Source organism: Oreochromis niloticus, linkage group LG3 (genome assembly GCF_001858045.2).
Source record: "Oreochromis niloticus isolate F11D_XX linkage group LG3, O_niloticus_UMD_NMBU, whole genome shotgun sequence".
Taxonomy (NCBI): Eukaryota; Metazoa; Chordata; class Actinopteri; order Cichliformes; family Cichlidae; genus Oreochromis; species Oreochromis niloticus.
Window position 1 is genome coordinate 17,711,183 of NC_031967.2, and position 17,532 is coordinate 17,728,714.

The following is a 17,532-nucleotide window of genomic DNA, read 5'->3' on the forward strand; positions in this document are numbered from 1 at the left end:
CACGGTGAGGAGGACAGGAGCTCTGAAAGGAATTGCAACACACCTGCTTACATGACATACGCCTGGAGTTATTTTTACCTTTTATTACTTATATCCTTTGGTTTGGGTTGACGTAAGCTGTACTTTGTTTGCTTTGCAAAAGAGGGGGCTTTGTTGTCCTACCCCTATAAAACCTTTGTCTAATTATTGTAAGTTTTAGTTCAATCGCTGACGTTGCTCAGTGTTGAGCTCCGCGCGTGTAAACAATAAATCTTCGCTTTGATCACATCTTCTGGACCAGAGTTGTTATTTGCTTGTGAGCCCTCCGTACTCCTTTTCTCCAATTTTTGAACCTTAACACAAGGCACTTCAGGCACAAAGGTAGACCCCCTAAATAAAACATTATGGGTTATTCAGAACAGAAATATGCTTGGAGAAATATTTTCCCATCAGCTGAGACAACTCCTCCACAATAGCAGGTGGAATTTTTCTTTTTTGAGAACGGCTTCTTTTACCTGCCACTACGGATGGTCTGTTTATGTTTTGATTGAGGGGCTTTTTTGGGGCAGCTGAAGAGGAGAAGTCTATCTTATGGCAAACCTCTGACTTTATCTTGGTCATATTATCCAGCAAAACCCAGTATGCAGGTTCATCTGTAACAGTCCTTGTGCCACAGATCCTCACTGTTGCTTCTACAGAAGAGCAGTGACATGGGTGCAGGTCTCCGCGACTCTGGCCATACAGGTGCAGTGAGCATCTTCAACCTTCCCTGTGATGCTCACAGTGACCCATGGCTGCAATGCTGGTTCATTCAGTCTTTGAGAGTGCAGTACCTGAAACACACACAGACAAAGTTCATTTAAAGACAAGAACTTCAATGAGCCAAGGTTGACACAAATGTGTTTTATCTTCAAATCTATTTATCACAGATGTAACAAATAAAGTGTTTAGAAATTTAGCACATATATGTAATTTTTTTATCTTTTTATGTATCCATCTATAAAAAGCTGCATGTTATATTCTAGATGTGCCCTCTTTTTTTTTTTCAGAAACCCGCCTGCAAAAAATGAACCTAAAGTATGTAATGCAAAGATGTAATTACTTTCAAGAGGGAGAAAGCATAAAGTTCGACTTTAAGTGACAATTATGAATCACTTAATATGATAGGGAGATTCTGCAGGTTATTAATCAATGTATAAAACTAAAATAGAATGTATTTTTAGTTACACAGGACATAAACACGGAAGCAAGGTGTATAATTAGGATTATTTATAATAAATATGAATGAATTAGTGCAATTTCTTTAACCATAGAGAATAACTAAAACCTTCAGGACAATGTCACATCAGTGCACTGAACTCACTATGTTATCCATCTAACAGAGCCTCCACATGTTCTCACTGTAATTTCCCCCTCATGAATGAATTTATGCTTGCACTAATCTGAATGTTCGGCGGAACAAACGCAGTTTACTCGCAGTACTCAAGCTGACTTACCTTTGTTTGAATGACGGCGAATTCACAACGTCAGTGAATGCTGCTTGGTTTGCAGTCCTGAATATCACGGCACAAGCAGGATTCACTGCACTGTTAATGTTAGCTATGTCATATTGCTGCCTCTGTTCGGTGGTGTCGAGCCAAACGGACTTTAACGTGTGTTTGAACGAGTTGACGGTTCACTCGTTAAGCTGAAAGGAAGATGCTTTAATCACGGCACCATCTAGGAACTCTTCTTGTTTAGCACTCGTAATAACACAAACACTAAATCCTCCTTCTCTTGTGCTGTTTTGTAGCAGTGTATACACCTGAGACTGTCACCTGTCTGTCTGTCCTGCACTCTCTCTGTTTCTTTCTCTCTGATTGTGGAATAAAAGTATGAACATGTATTTATAAGTTACACTTGTGTTTGAATCCTGCAGCTTATCACACATTTGATTTCCATGTGTGACAACTGCAAGTGTCCAGAGTGAGGACAGACTGAGGGACATCATCTGTGAGGCTTTGCACCCCTGATGATCCACCAGGACAAACTCAGCAGTGTGTGAGGAAGAGGAGGAGGAAGAGCCAGCAGCAGCTGACAGATGGAGAGAATAGACAGACTGTTCCCTGTTTGTGAAGGACTGCTAGGAAAGTTTAACATAACCAATTGTCTGTCCCGAATCAGTCTTTTTAGGTAATGTTCAAATAATGTTATCATTCCAGTGTTTTCAGTGTGGGAGAAAGTACTCAGGGCCTTCAAGTTACACACTATGAAAGGCAGCAACAAGTTTAATATTCAGAAACCTAAAGTATGTATCAGCAGCAGAATGGACCTAAAAATAAATGTTTGTTTCAGTTCTATGAAGCTTTGAGTATTTTGGATTAGTAGCACTGCTGTGTTTGTTGCATCATATTGCTGTAATTGTTTATATGCTTTATATATTCCGAGGTATGTTGATCTATAGTGTTACATCATATTCTATAAGGATGTTATGTGTTTGTGTACTTTCTGCCCAGTTTGACCCATTTAGCAGAAGTCAGCTTGTTTAAGGCTCTGATATCTATTCTGTATGACTTAAAGCAGTTATGACATGGTCTGATTTTCTCACCCAATAAAGGAATATTTAATATATCAGTCTACTCTTCATTCTATCAGAAACAGTTATCACAGCTCGTACATTTTCTTTTTACACATATATGTAAGCACTGAGCCAAATTTAGTAATGCCAACATAATAAACGAACAATATTTGTCTCTTATATATGATACATGTACATATACACTGTCAAAGATACTTGTCTTTGAGTGAAGATTTAAGGTGATAGGAAATATAAGTGACTGCAACTTGAATCTTTACTGAAGCTCAGTATTTGACACAGAGTTCAAGCTCACTGCTGTAATAACTAATCATGGTTAATATAAAAACTTTAATATTGGCCATATTATATTTATATTACCAAAGTGAGATGACTTTAGTTTCATGGACAACATTAGCTAATTGTTATTTACTAGCTAATCTTAAAATGACTGTTCAGTACAGAAATGAAGCCAAACAATCCTTCTTTTTTTTACATTCCCGTGGTTTCAGCCTCAGATACTTATTAAATCACACAGAGCTCATGTAGAAACAAATGAACAAAATATGTTCTCCTTCATTTCTGTCAAACAAAGCTGTATGACACGTTTCCAGCGGTTGGTATCATGGTTGCTAGGCAACCTGGGCAGAGCGACGGAGGCTACTTTTATTAATAGAGGTTTCACTACTGAGGTTAAAAATGATATATAAGACACTTAGATCACTTCTAAATGTTAATGTTTGGTTTATTTCAGTGTTTTATTTGTTCCTGAGTAAACCGGTTTGGCTGTGATTAAAGTTAAGCTTCATAACATGTTACTCACAGTTAAATTAGGAGGGGACGGCAGTAAAAACTCCGGACCTGTGACATCATCACGTACGCAGGTGTTCCAATTGTACATATCGCGAGTCCGTGCTCGCTTTCTCGGCGGGTACGTACTCACCGAGAACGCGAGTACGTACTCGCGTACTTGGGCATTGATAAACGGCCCCTGAATTGGGATACAGCCATTGACAGCCTTTATGGGCAGGACCTATTGTCAATGAGCCAATAGGGAACGTTGTTGTGGGCGGGGCCTGTTTCAAACATGAAAGGCAAGAGAATCAGGCAATGACGTCACAGTCAACTCAAATCCTTAAATAGCCAGGTGAACCTGCATACTGGAGAAGCACGTTTCTTACCTACAGTCACGAGCCATTCACTAGATGAACTTTTGTTCTGCTACCTTCAGTCATATCTGAATATCTGATTTATTGTAACACCGCAGCTTTGTTTTAATTGTCTAAAATGAGCAACCAGAAAGGAAAACCACAATTTATGTGCACTCTGCCAAAAAGTACACTGGATGACCTTATTCTGGTTAGGAAAGCCTTCCAAAACACTCTGTCTGAAAATCAGCTTTTAAAAGAGGATACAAAGGCAGCTAGACAGCAAATCAAACAGCTGATGGCCCAAATTTCACTGATGCGTGCCAAGCTGGACCAATATGAGATCCAAGCTGGAGAACTCACTGATGAATCAGTGTCACGCAAAGTGCAAATGAGGAGCACCACTAAAGAAAAAGCGGATCAGGCTTGTTCAGCTCAGGAAAAGACCAGCATCTTTGACCTTGAGATGAACCGTCTGAAAGAGCAGTTTCAGCAGAGGGACAGCGAAATCCTGATCCTCAAACAGGACAAGGACAGTCTGTCTGCTGAGTTTGCACAGTTTCAGAAAGGCAAGAAAGAAAACTTTGTGTGCACTCTGCCAAAAAGTGCTCTGGACAACCTTATTCAGGTTAAGAAAGCCTTTCTAAACACTCTGTCGGAAAATCAACTTTTAAAAGAGGATTCAAAGACAGCCAGACAGCAAATCAAACAGCTGATGGCCCAGATTTCACTGATGCGTACCAAGCTGGAACAATATGAGATCCAAGCTAGAGAAGAAAAAGAGGAACAGACTTCTTCAGATCAGGAAAAGACCAGCATCTTTGACCTTGAGAAGAACCGTCTGAAAGAGCAGCATAGGCTGAGGGACAGTGAAATCCTGATCCTGAAACAGGAGAAGGACAGTCTGTCTGCCGAGCTGGCAAAGCTTCAGAAACACGAGGCCCCTCTGAAAGAAACTCAGTGGAATCAGAAAACACAGACAGAAAATCTGGAGGAAGAAAAAGAGAAAGTCCTGGAAGATCAGAAACTGGTGAAGGACACAAAAGAAATGCAGAACAAACTGGACACGCAGAGAAAAGAATTAGCGGAGGCTAAGACGGAGATAGAAAACACGGCAACCCCAGAGTCCTCCTCATTAGAAATGCAGGAGGTGTATCAGAGCGCCGAGAAGAGCGGAGTCAACACGAAAACACTGAACATGGGGGAAAAGTTGTGTGTCCACAGAGTTATTCAGTTGGTGGTTTCACAGGCCATAGAAAGAGTCTCTCCTAAATACAAGCTCTTCACAGAGCGCCTGACTCCTGACTGCATCAGCGATCGCCTGATTGAGAGAATCTGGCCTGAAATTGAGCTGAAACATTTGGACCTATCCCCAAAATGGCTGAAAAAGATAGACAAGGCCATTCTCAAGGATCTTTGCAAAACACACAACTGCAAAGAAAAATATCTGATTTTTAATCTGAGGGAACAGCTTGATAATATCACTGTCCCAACCTTCACCAAACACCTGTTGGCTTTACCAAGAAGAGTACTCAGTGTCTCTAAAAACAGGGAAGAGTACAAGGAAGTGGTGAAAAATTTCACCAAAGATCTGGTAATGCACGCTATGAGCCAAGGAAATGAGACAGCGACATGGCATCCCGGAGCATCAGATTTCATTATACAGAGGCTTTCCCATAAGATCTGGAACAAAGTTTTGTCCAAAAACTACAAAATGTCCTTAGAGAATATTGAACAGCTCAGCCTGACGGTGTACAACAAACTCCATGACAGGTGGCCTTCTCCAGTCCTCTTAATGAAGTCAAGCAACCCAGTGGTTGACGAAGCAATCGTCAAAACCTTCAAAACACATGCCAAACTGAGGAGCCAAAATGTCCTCTTTAGGGCTTTCTCATGTGCACGCTAAAAATGAACTGAAACGTGCAGTTTCTCATCCAAACTGCACTTAAATTGGCTTAAAATATGTATTTACATTGGGCAATCTAAATTTAATTTTAAAACCAGAGTGGTTAAAAAGAACCACTCTTCTTTTCCCAACTTCCTTCCCTCATCACCAACTGGCCGAGGCAGATGGCCACCCCATCCCAGAGCCTGGTTCTGCCGAAGGTTTCTCACTTTTAAAAGTGAGTTTTTCCTTCCCGCTGTCGCCAAAGTGCTTGCTCTAGGGGGTTGGAGTTTTTGTGCATTATTGTAGGGTCTTGACCTTACAATATAAAGCACCATGAGGGAAGTGTTGTTGGGGTTTGGTGCTGTTTCTTAACTCAAAATGTCCAATTACAACAGGACATTTCGAGTTAAGAAACAGCACCAAACCACTAAACAAAAGAAAATACGAATTAATAATAAAAAAGATCAAATTAAAAAAATGAATTTGTGCTTTGTTCTATTTGCTGTAAATTTGCTAAGAATCTCATATCAGATTAGAATTGTGTGTCTCAATATCATGTATCATAGCATCATTGTGTAACATGGTAGACTAATGTGCCTGTGTTAATTCAGCTCCATATTATTGTGTGAAGTTGCACTGGGTTGGGAGTGGTTGTGTGTGTGTGTGTGTGTGTGTGTGTGTGTGTCACATTTTTGGTGAGCCAATGGCTGGAATGGGGTTGGACTAATTAAAGGTAGGTGTACTTGATTGAACTGATACACTGGTCTACTTATAGTCCACACTACAAACACTGCTGTGTCATTTTGTCTCTCTGTGCAGGTATGTTATGTGATGAAATCTGGTATGTTTGGTATGGATGGGTTTTGTGCTATGAATTCTATAGTAAATGTGTCATTTTGTCTCTCTGTGCAGGCCAGGGCCTACTATATGCCACAGCCTAAAGGCAGCAGAGTTGCAGAGGCTGGAGTGACCACTGGCTATATGCTTGCAGGGTGGTGGGTCTCAGAGGACAACTTCTAACCCTGTTGAAGGCAACACGTGGAGTGCAACTGGCATTGTGGCATAGCTGGCTCTGGCCTTGGGACTATGTGTTTTATTTGATTCATAAAGGGTACACTGGACTGTTTTATCTTTTATCTCTTGATTATTTGTCAATAAATTATCTTTTAGAATTTTATTGACTGTCATCTTTTTGGCAGCACGGTGGCACGGTGGTTAGCACTGTTGCCGCACAGCAAGAAGGTCCTGAGTTCAATCCCACCATCAGGCCGGGGTCTTTCTGTGTGGAGTTTGCATGTTCTCCCCGTGTTTGCGTGGGTTCCCTCCGGGTACTCCGGCTTCCTCCCACCGTCCAAAGACATGCAGTTTGAGGGGATAGGTTAATTGGATAATCCAAATTGTCACTAGGTGTGAATGTGCGAGTGAATGTGAGTGTGAATGGTTGTCTGTCCTTGTCTGTTGGCCCTGCGACAGACTGGCGACCTGTCCAGGGTGTACCCCGCCTCTCGCCCTATGACAGCTGGGATAGGCTCCAGCGCCCCCCGCGACCCTGAAAAGGATAAGCGGAAGCGAATGGATGGATGGATGGATAGATTGTGTTCACCCTCAGACTGACACATCTGAATTCAAACTGATAAACAGGATTTAAAAGGAGGGAGCGATGGACACTGAGCAGCAGATCAGTCCGTGTAGAAACAGGACAGAAGTTTAAGGAACAGGGGGGATAATTTGATTGTGATCATTTTTGATCTGACTCAGTGGTGCTGGCTTCTCTCCCGGACACATCTTTCTTTTACATGAAGGTCACTGATATAGAATAGAATAGAATTATTCTCTATGAGAAGGTCCATTTATTGTTCATTCTTCAGGATGTGGTTTCTGTATCTGTTCTTCCCATCCTCACATGCAGCTCAACTTTAAGAAGCAGTGCAGCTGCATGGTTGCAGATGATTGTTTCCTATTGTGATGGCTGCAGTTACAGCCACAGATTTTGGGTAATATCTGCCAAACATCACAGTGCTACAATAGAGACTTATACATACCACTACACTAATGCAGGGCTGCACAATCAATCCTGTAGATTCCTGATCTATTATGTTAAATGACATCAGTGCCAATTCAGTGCTAACTGTGCAGCCCTGATCAATAATCTGAATGGAAACTGGTTCTTCTTTACACTGATGAACTGCTGATGTCTCTGACTGGATTGTCTGTTTGATTTGACACTTAAGTTATTGTGTAGTTACATTAGACCCATCAGTCTGCCACCAGTGTGGGATTGTGCTTTATTTTGTAAATGGACTGGTACTTACATGATACTTTTGTTTATATTTGCACATTTTAAGTACTTTTTACTAGAAGCCTCACTTACCCATTCACACTCTACGCCTACGCATTTTCTTCCTAACACACACACACACACACACACACACACACACACACACACACACACACACACACAGTCATCAGGGTAAAATCAGGGTTCAGTATCTTGCAGGAGGAGGAGACAGGATTGAACTGCTGACTCTTTGATTAGTAGATGACTCACTGACACAAAGACTCACCATCCCTTTGAGTAACTGCACCCTTGCTGAAGCTCATTCACTCGTTGAAGTGCCTCTGATAACGTAGGTCTTACAAACGGTGACCATCTGAAGCTGAAAAAAAAAGTAGAAGAACTCAGGTTAGTGATGTGAAAACCTCTGAAGTCAAAAATCTGTCAAAGAGGTGGTGAACGCTGTGATTTACTAGGATTCTATGATGCTCATGCTTTTTTTTTTCTTACACCACCAGTTATGATTCATTCATGGGTCAGACTCATGTAAACTAAAGGAACATCGAAATAATTTAAAGATAGAGATGACACAAAAATGGTTTTCTAACATCTTGATGCATTCTCAATCATCCAGGAAAGTAAATCTCCAATTTTAAGTTCCTTAATCTTTAAGTTCCTTAATCTTAATTATGCAAATTCTCATGACCATTGATCAACAACCACTGACCTCCCAGCCCATTGTTCCTTCAGTGGACTGGTTTCAGTCATTATGCAAATGTACTGTTTATAAGATTGGAGAAAACCTGCAGTCAGCTGAGACTGAAGAAGTCACTTGGATGAGTGACGAAACGTTTCTCCCACAAAATGCTACGTCCAGATAAACAGAATCAACTTTTGGGGTTTTCTAACACATTACATGATTAAATTCAATGCTATTTTTTAAATATATTTTTACAACAGAGACACATTATGCATAGAAAGGAAAATGTAATTCATAGGATTTGTTCTTGTTTGATTCTTTTGGTTTACAAGCAATTAACAAAAAAGACAATGGACCTCTGAGAAGAAGAGCTAAAAATTCTTAAATATATATCAGTTTAGCCAAAATCGTAGCATAATTTATATAGTGACACTTAAAATTTCACCACAGTTTCACATGGTTCTTCTTTAGCATGGAATTTTCCTTTAACATCTATAACAAAGAAATGGCAACATCTAGTGGGGACTGAGTCAAATGATAGGTTCATTACTATCAGTTCCACCCATTACAGAGAAAATGAAACTTACTTCTTTATCACAACAGAGACATTTTTGAATGCTGGGATCTGAACTGACGAACTGACAGTGACTGGATTATAACTGAAAAGGACTTTGTTTTGGTGAGTTTTGTTATAAACTAAACTAAAATATCTGAAAATCAGTGGAAATGACTGAGAAACTTGCAATCGTAGAAAATTTCCTGAGCTGCCATGTGTGTTCAGAGATGTTCAGAGATCCTGTGTCTCTGAGCTGCAGCCACAGCTTCTGTTCAAGCTGCCTGCAGAAATTCTGGGAACAAGCTAAAAACAAAAACTGTCCGATTTGTAAAACAAAATCTTCAAGGGATGAAACATCTATAAACGTTTCTCTCAAAGAACTTGCTGACTCCTTTGCTAAGAGGCAGAGTGAGAGCTCACGTGAGACAGAAAAAGAAAAGGAGGAAGAGAAGGAGGAGGTGGTGTGTGTTAAACATCCAGACGTCCCTTACTGGTGCTGTGAGGATGAAGACAGAGCTGTGTGTCCTGTGTGTGAGTTTTCTCTCCACCAGAGTCACAAAGTGGTTCCTGTAGAAGAAGCAGTCAGTGACCTGAAAGAGCAGCTGAAATCTGACTTAAAGTCTCTGCAGGACAAGAGAAACACATACAAACAAGTGGAGGAAACATACAATGAAATGAGGGAACACATGAAGAAGCAGCTGTTGTCCACAGAGAGGCAGATCAGAGCAGAGTTCAACAAGCTCCAGCAGTTCCTGAAAGAGGAAGAGGAGTCCAGACTGGCAGCTCTGAGGGAGGAAGAGGAGCAGAAGGGGAGGACTATCAGCAGAGAGATGAAGATGATTGAGGAGCAGATCTCCTCTCTGTCAGACAGCATCTCTGCTGTTGAAGAAGAGCTGCAGAAACACAGCGTGCCATTCCTCAGCAGTTATAAAGACACTCAGAGGAGAGCCAGAGCCCAGAGCTCAGTGTCAGATCCACAGCTGGTCTCAGGAGCACTGATAGATGTGGCCAAACACCTGGGCAACCTGTCCTTCAGAGTGTGGGAGAAGATGAAGGAGAAGGTCCACTTCAGTCCTGTCATTCTGGACCCAAACACTGCAAACTGCTGTCTCTATCTGTCTGATGATCTGACCAGTGTGAGGCGTGGAGACACAAAGCAACAGCTTCCTGATAATCCAGAGAGATACACAAAGTATTGTACTCTTTTTGGCTCTGAGGGCTTGAGCTCAGGGAAACACAGCTGGGAGGTGGAGGTGGGACACCATCCTGACTGGATTGTAGGTTTAATTAAAGAGTCAGCTGATAAGAATGAACCTTGTGCATCACCAGAATTTGGAATCTGGTGTTTAGAGCGTCAGACTGGAGAATACACTAATGGTGATGGTCAGACTCACACTGAAGAAGAGTCTCCAGAGGATCAGAGTCCAGCTGGACTATGACAGGGGGGAGGTGTCCTTCTATGACCCTGAAGACATGACTCACATCTACACTCACAGAGACACTTTCACTGAGAAACTCTTCCCATATTTCAGTATTGGAAAGGCAGGAGACGCCAGAACGTCTGATATCAAAATCTTTCACGCTGAGATTTGATTGAAAACAACGATGAGGTCGGCGTGATTTTTTTTTCCTAGTCCTTAAGAACTTTTTTGACAGTTTTATTTATATTGTTTTTAAATACAGTATATCCCATAAGGATAAATGGAAATGTCAATGTACAATATATATAAGACATATTATCTGAATATTAGACTGATTATTTGTTGTTAGAGTTCATTTATTTTAGTTTCCAGCCTGGGTTTGCTCATTTCAGTCAAGTTTTTGTTTTAAAATTGTTTCAATTTAGTTTAATTTTTTTGTTGTTGTTTTTTATTAGTTTCAGTCTTCTCAATTATTTTCAGTATTTTTGTTCTTAATAAGTGTAGATACTTTTTTTTAAATTAAACAATTTTTTGTAGTAACCTTGATAATAACCTTGACCTTTTTTCTTTTTTCTTTTGTGAATAAACCAACAGAAAACGATTTTAAAAAAAAGACACCTAAGATGAGCATATGAGCAAATATGTGTAATTTTTGCCACATAATCATTGCAATCGTTGCAATTATCCATCTTCAGGTTAATCATGTTATCGTCTATTTTTGATATTATTAACATATATATTAATATGTTATTATAATATATTAATATTTCATGCTTTTTTTCCCCATGATCTTTTTTTCCCACTTGGAGCTGCTGTGTATTCAGTGTTTTCAGACTCGTTCATGTTCTAGATGTGAAACACACATCAGCACATTCAGGATTTAGTCTTGTAAATGGCGTTTTTCACCTGATGACCAAGTAAAATATCAGCAAAACAAGTTCATTAATCTCCTGTTTTTTTTTCTGTCAGTAAAATATATCAAAGCCTGGCTGCAGTCTGATGTGTCTGTAAACACAGAAGGACATTGACACTGAACTTTCTATTTAAACTGTCATTTTATTGATAACACCATAACACATTTTCCTAAAGTTAGAGAAACACATGTAGCATATAAGAGAATAAAGCATCTAATCTGAGGAAACGGAACTAGAGGATTAATATTATTGTACAGAAGAAATCCAAAGTGGCAATAAGAGATAAAAGGGAAAGTAAGAGGAGGACACTTCATGTAGTTTATGTGTAGGGCTGCACAAACAGTCTCTGTTTAATTTCTGATGAACTGCTGATGTCTCTGACTAGACTTTCTGTTTGATTATGTTTGTTCTTTTATTTGTTTTTACTCTGACTACAAGTGGCAGATGGCTGCCCGCTCCCTGAACTTGGTTCTGCTGGAGGCTTCTTCCTGCTAAAGGGGAGTTTTTCCTTCCTACTGTTGCCAAAGCCCAAAATCATAGAGAGTCATATGACTGTTGGGATTTTCTCTGTTTTCTTGGTATTATTGTAGGGTCTTTCCCTTACAATATAAAACTTCTTAAGGTGAATGTTGTTCTGATTTAGCATCATATAAATAAAAGTTAATAGAATTACAGGCTTAGTTAACAGGAAGGAAGAATATCCTGCTTTACCAAAGTTAGACATTTGGTGTTTCTAATATAACAATAGACAATATACAGATGTTGTTGGTCAGACTGTGACCCTGAAGACATGACTCACATCTACACTCACAGAGACACTTTAACTGAGACATGTTTAATATTTGAAAAGCAGCAGATGCCAAAACAGTCTAAGGGAGTTTTCATCATAGTTCAGTGAGATCTCAGTAATTTTCTTTTTTTTTTTTTGGTTTATTTTTAATTTTTGTGTAAATGATTGTGAATGTATTCTTTTAGTCTTTCAATCTTTGATCAATTCCATCAATTTCTTTCTATGTGAGAAATCACTGAAATACTTCTTAGAGTAAAAGAAATGTACAACATGAACTGCTGATGACTGAAACACAGAACAATCATGTATTCATTTCTTGTCATTTAAGGTTAAGGGCCTGATCTGAAACTTTTCTGGTGGTCACTCCAAATCACAGTGACTATGACTGACCAAAAACTATTTAAATAACTATTTGACTGATTCATCATTTGGTTGTTTCAGTGAAAGAAACACTAACAATAATGTGGGTGTTTTCTTTTCTCCTTTCTTTTCTTCTTTTTGGACACCTGCTGTATTTGACAAAGAAAAAAAAAACATCTTCAGTCAGTTTACAAAACTGACTGAAGATGTTATGATGAAAACACTGAACATTTTGAAAGCAGCTGACACTTGGTCACTCTGCTTGTTAGTTGCAGTTTGTAATACTGTGAACTCCCTCATTTTAAATATGTGAATCTCATCATGATTTTAAAGTTTAGAAACACACAAAGAAGAACAGAAGAACGACACCTTTGTACTGTACATGCTGCTTTTTCTTCTTTTTCTGGAGGGGGTCAGGGTCATGTTAGCATGGTCACCCACATATGTGTGGTCAAAGGTGACCTTTGAGTATTAGAACAGGCTGAACTAGACATGAACATCATTACTAGATGAGACACAAGTATGATACAACATCTCTGTTGTTCACTGCAGGACAAAAACAAAACGTTAATCTGACAAAATCTTCACCATCCTATCAAAAAGGTGAAGTGTTTGGTGGGAGAGTTCACACAAAATACAGTCCTGTATCATATGAATTTCAAAGCAAACATGTGTCCCACTCTGTAAAAGTGGTAATGACATAAGATAAGATTAGATAAGATAACCTTTATTAGTCCCACACGTGGGAAATTTGTTTTGTCACAGCAGGAAGTGGACAGTGCAAAAGTTATGAAGCAAAAATTAGAATAAAATAAAATAAGAATAAATACAGTACACAACTGTACAGAATAGAATAAAATAAAATACTATATACAGTAGAATAAAATAGAATAAAATGTACAATAAGATAAAAATAGAATACAAATGCTATATACAACTGAGTAAAAATACAACGATCATATCAAATATATCAAACTATAATGGACATATACTACTACTAATAATAATGATGCTGGCTGTAATAAAGTCATAAGCAAACAACAGACCAAATATTATACTAATATTTTCATGTGTGCTTTTATACAGAACATAATACATTTAATGTAGGTTAATACAGCAACATGTAGTTTTTGATCTTTTGTTAGAGAAATCCTACAATGAACAATTCATACAGATGACTCATCATAGCAGAATAAATGATCATGATCTTCCCTGTTTAACAAACGTATAGATTTTGTGTTATTAAATGTGTGATTTTATTTATTTTCCAATATCCATGCTGTTTCTTTCTTTTCTTTTTTTAATTGTAAGTAAGTAAATAAATAAAATGAGTTAGGACAACAGGACAACCTGTTGTTGATTGGTTCTTGTTGTTTTGAGACAGCAGCTTTGATCATTGATGATCATTATTTTATTTTATTTTATTTTATTTTATCTTTTTGCTTTGCTTCTCTATGAGAAAACACACTTCTACCCTGTGGGGCAAGGAATCGCCTGCAGTAATATTTGAAGGCCACTAGATGTCCTCCTAATGCCTCTACATCATGCAGTGATTAATTGTTATGACTGAATCTCGAATAACAAATTTTCTCAACATTATTCATTTTCTTTTCATTATTAATATATATCCTTTTTTGCCTTTTGACATGATTTTCTTCTACACTCAACCATCAGTGAAATTAAATTATAAAGAAAAAAACAGAGTGGTGTTGAAACTGAGAATAGGGCATGTATTTCACAAGAAGCAGATAAGACCTCGTCCGGCACAGGGAGTGCTCTTATACTCTGTCTACAACAATGTTTATGCGAATACGAGAGGAGGCTGATGGAAACGTCTTTGAGGAGTAAAACTATCAGTTAGAAAAGAAGAACCATGGCCTACTCTCATAAGTATCTGGGGTTTTCAGAGACATTTGTCAGCGGGTGTTTACGGTTTTGCTCTGATCAGTGAATGCAATATAGACCTTTGGAAAACTGAAAACTAACACTGGAAAAAAAATACAGTGAATTTTCTGCAAACCCTGAGCTGTAGCTCACATTTACTTAAAAATACAAAAACAAACAAGAAAATAAACTAAAACAGATTTTTTTTATTGTTTATTTGCTTTATGTAAAAGTGATTCAAATTTATAATTACCGAGTAAATGGCTTCACTTACTTATGATTACATGATATAACTGTAATGGGAAGGGCAGGCGAAAAGAGAACAAGCATTAAAGTGCAACAGTGTAAGAGGAAGTTGAAACAATATCATGCGCACATTGCTGTGTATGTGGCCACGTACTTGCAACAGTCCTTTTCTGTATCTTCAAATGTGTCCGGTCAGACACACAAAAAGGTCGGTCTGTAACAATCTATTTAATGCTTTCACATAATACACTTTAATTTGCTAATTATTTTAACACAGGAAAGGAAGTTCATGGGCATTTCCTTAAATTGTAAATGATAAAATTCAGTACCTGGTTGAAGATGGAAAAACATTCACAGACAGACAAATATTAACAGCTGGAGGTTATCTCGTGGCTATCTTTGTGTCTTTGTAGGTTCGACTAATAGTTATCATGCCAGGGAGTCAGAGACCACAATTCATGTGTGGACTACGAAACATAATAATAGGTGAGGGAGCGACGTTGAAAATCTTTGCACATGTGCAGATGGTGCACACTTCTATTTGTGACTGACAAAGCGCTGTATCTGCCTCCTTCAGGATGTACCTTGGTCATTTTCTCCTTCACGTTTGTTGCTCAAGGAATACTTGGTAAGCAAGAGATACTGTTATTGCAATGTTCAGATCAGATTCATACGAATGTGTTTTTATATGTCACAAAAATCCCAAAAGGTTGTGTTTTCAGTGGGAGAAACATTTCGTCACTCATCCAAGTGACTTCTTCAGTCTCAGCTGACTGCAGGTTTCCCCAAACCTTATAAACAGTAAATTTGCACAATAACTGAAACTAGCACCACTGAAGGAACAATGGGCTGGGAGGTCAGTCACTTGATTATTAATATCATGATCACTGATCAACAATCACTGATCAATGGCCATGAGTACCATTCACAGAGAGTTGGGGAATTACTTAGTGAGTATAAGTCAGCTTGTGTGTCTGGTGCTAAGATGAGACCTTTGAAAGATTACAAAGCTATTCACAATTATTTACAGTGTATGTATTTCATGTAAATGGCCTCCTTGACTCCGCGCTCAACCCAGCGTTCCTCCCTGTCCAGGATGTGTACATCCTTGAAAGAGTGTCCACTGGCTTGTAGGTGTAAATAGACTGCGAAGTCCTGGCCTGACGAGGCAGCTCTTCTGTGTTGTGCCATCCGCTTCACCAGAGGTTGTTCCCAATGGAGCAAGGAACTGACCTCCCAGCCTATTGTTCATTCAGTGGTGCTAATTTCAGTTACTGTGCAAATGTATTGTTTATAAGGTTGGGGAAACCTGCAGTCAGCTGAGACTGAAGAAGCCACTTGAATAACTGAGGAAATGTTTCTCCCACTGAAAGCGCTACGTCCACATGAACGGAATCAACTTTTGGGATTTTTTCCTGGATGACTGACCATGCATCGAGACGTGTCACAAAAATGATTGAAAAGCCAAATAATATTTCAGATGCTGTGTTTTCGTTTTCTTTATTTTTGTGCCCCATAGGTTCAGGACTCTATAACTGTCCCAGACAGACTTTTATCCCTTTCTACATGTCCCTGTATGGGATCATACCGGTCTTCCTGGCACTGAGCTTATGGTACAACTGGTGCAACACTGTCTGCTGGTCCATGACCATCATCTTCCTGTGTTGCTGGTTACTTGCAGGTAAAGTTAAAATTTTTCTAACACCAAAGTAAACAGAGCAGGAAAAGTAAATAACAAGATGATTAGTTTGAAAAAATGAGAATTTCACTACAAGGCCTGGAGATTTTCCTTGTGAGTACAGGGAGACAAAACCATGAGCAAACCTTTTAAATAACAAGGTCACATATGTAAAATTAAACCCCAAGTCAAGGAACATCTAGTTCCTTGACTTGGTTAGATGTTTCTGTCATCTAGCACTTTAGTTGTCTTCTTTGCTCTTTCAGGCATTTTGGTGTTTCTGAGCTGCTCAGTGCATTCATTCTTTTTGACAAAGCTCCAGACTGTTGATTTGAAGCTCGCTCTCTGATTGGTCTGTTTGGATTATTCTACCTAACAATGACCTCCCTCACTTGCACTAAGATTTATGTGCCCTCATATTTAAAATTACACTGAACAGATTTAACTAACACATTTAACTGAAATAAATTGTTCTTGTTGTTCCTTGGATTTCCAAAATTTTTTGGATTTTTAAAATAAATTACAGCAGCATTTTGAAAAAAGCTTGAAGCCAGTTCTGCATTTATCTAGAGGCCGTGCAGGTCCATCACTCTCATTCTAATTTGAGATCATTTTTTATATTCTTCCAGGTAATATAGTCATCTACTCCATTTATGAACCCAACTACAACAAGAATATGACACAGCCTGATGTGTACTGCAACAAGACGCTCTACCTGTTCGCATTTTGGTTCACCAACGTGACCTATATCCTGTTAGCACTGCTCTTTATATCTTTTTGCTATTGTAGACAACGAGAGCCTGATGGTGACAATGACACTCAAAGACTTGTGCGATAATTAAATAGACATAATTAAAACAAGACAACAATTATGGCAGATGGTGCATTTAAAGACAGTTTTCCTGTGTGTCAGGGTGTGTCAGGGTATATACCATGTACATTTCACAATACTCTTCTATTATGTAAAAATATCCTTGGATAAAGCAAGTTTTAGAGTGGAGCACAACTCTATGTGATGGGAAGATGTGTCTGTGTCTGGACACAAACCACTTACTGTGCTGTTGCAGAAAGAGCAGCATTGTGTTTGCAAATAAGTCATGAAACAGTTTTTCCCCGTGTTCTTTATCATTAACATATCA

General features: G+C 38.9%; 1 protein-coding gene and 1 pseudogene across 1 annotated transcript; both read left to right on the forward strand.

Moving 5' to 3' along the window:
* Window positions 1-9,091: 9,091 nt before the first annotated feature.
* Window positions 9,092-12,320, forward strand: LOC100694612 (tripartite motif-containing protein 35-like; annotated as a pseudogene).
* A 2,411-nt stretch (window positions 12,321-14,731) lies between these two features.
* On the forward strand, window positions 14,732-17,259 carry LOC106098525 (uncharacterized). Its single transcript, XM_013273882.3, has 5 exons — window positions 14,732-14,923; window positions 15,129-15,201; window positions 15,293-15,343; window positions 16,235-16,396; window positions 17,023-17,259. Exons 1-5 carry the CDS (start codon window positions 14,768-14,770, stop codon window positions 17,229-17,231), a joined length of 651 nt encoding a protein of 216 aa, XP_013129336.1. The 5' UTR covers window positions 14,732-14,767; the 3' UTR covers window positions 17,232-17,259.
* The last annotated feature ends 273 nt before the right edge of the window (window positions 17,260-17,532 follow it).

Excerpts from the sequence above, each read along its gene's own strand:
- LOC106098525 (XM_013273882.3), top strand. The coding sequence starts at position 14,768 with ATGGGAAGGGCAGGCGAAAAGAGAACAAGCATTAAAGTGCAACAGTGT. Across the intron at positions 15,344-16,234 it reads TGTTGCTCAAGGAATACTTG|GTTCAGGACTCTATAACTGT; the intron begins GTAAGCAAGAGA and ends TGTGCCCCATAG. Across the intron at positions 16,397-17,022 it reads GTGTTGCTGGTTACTTGCAG|GTAATATAGTCATCTACTCC; the intron begins GTAAAGTTAAAA and ends ATATTCTTCCAG.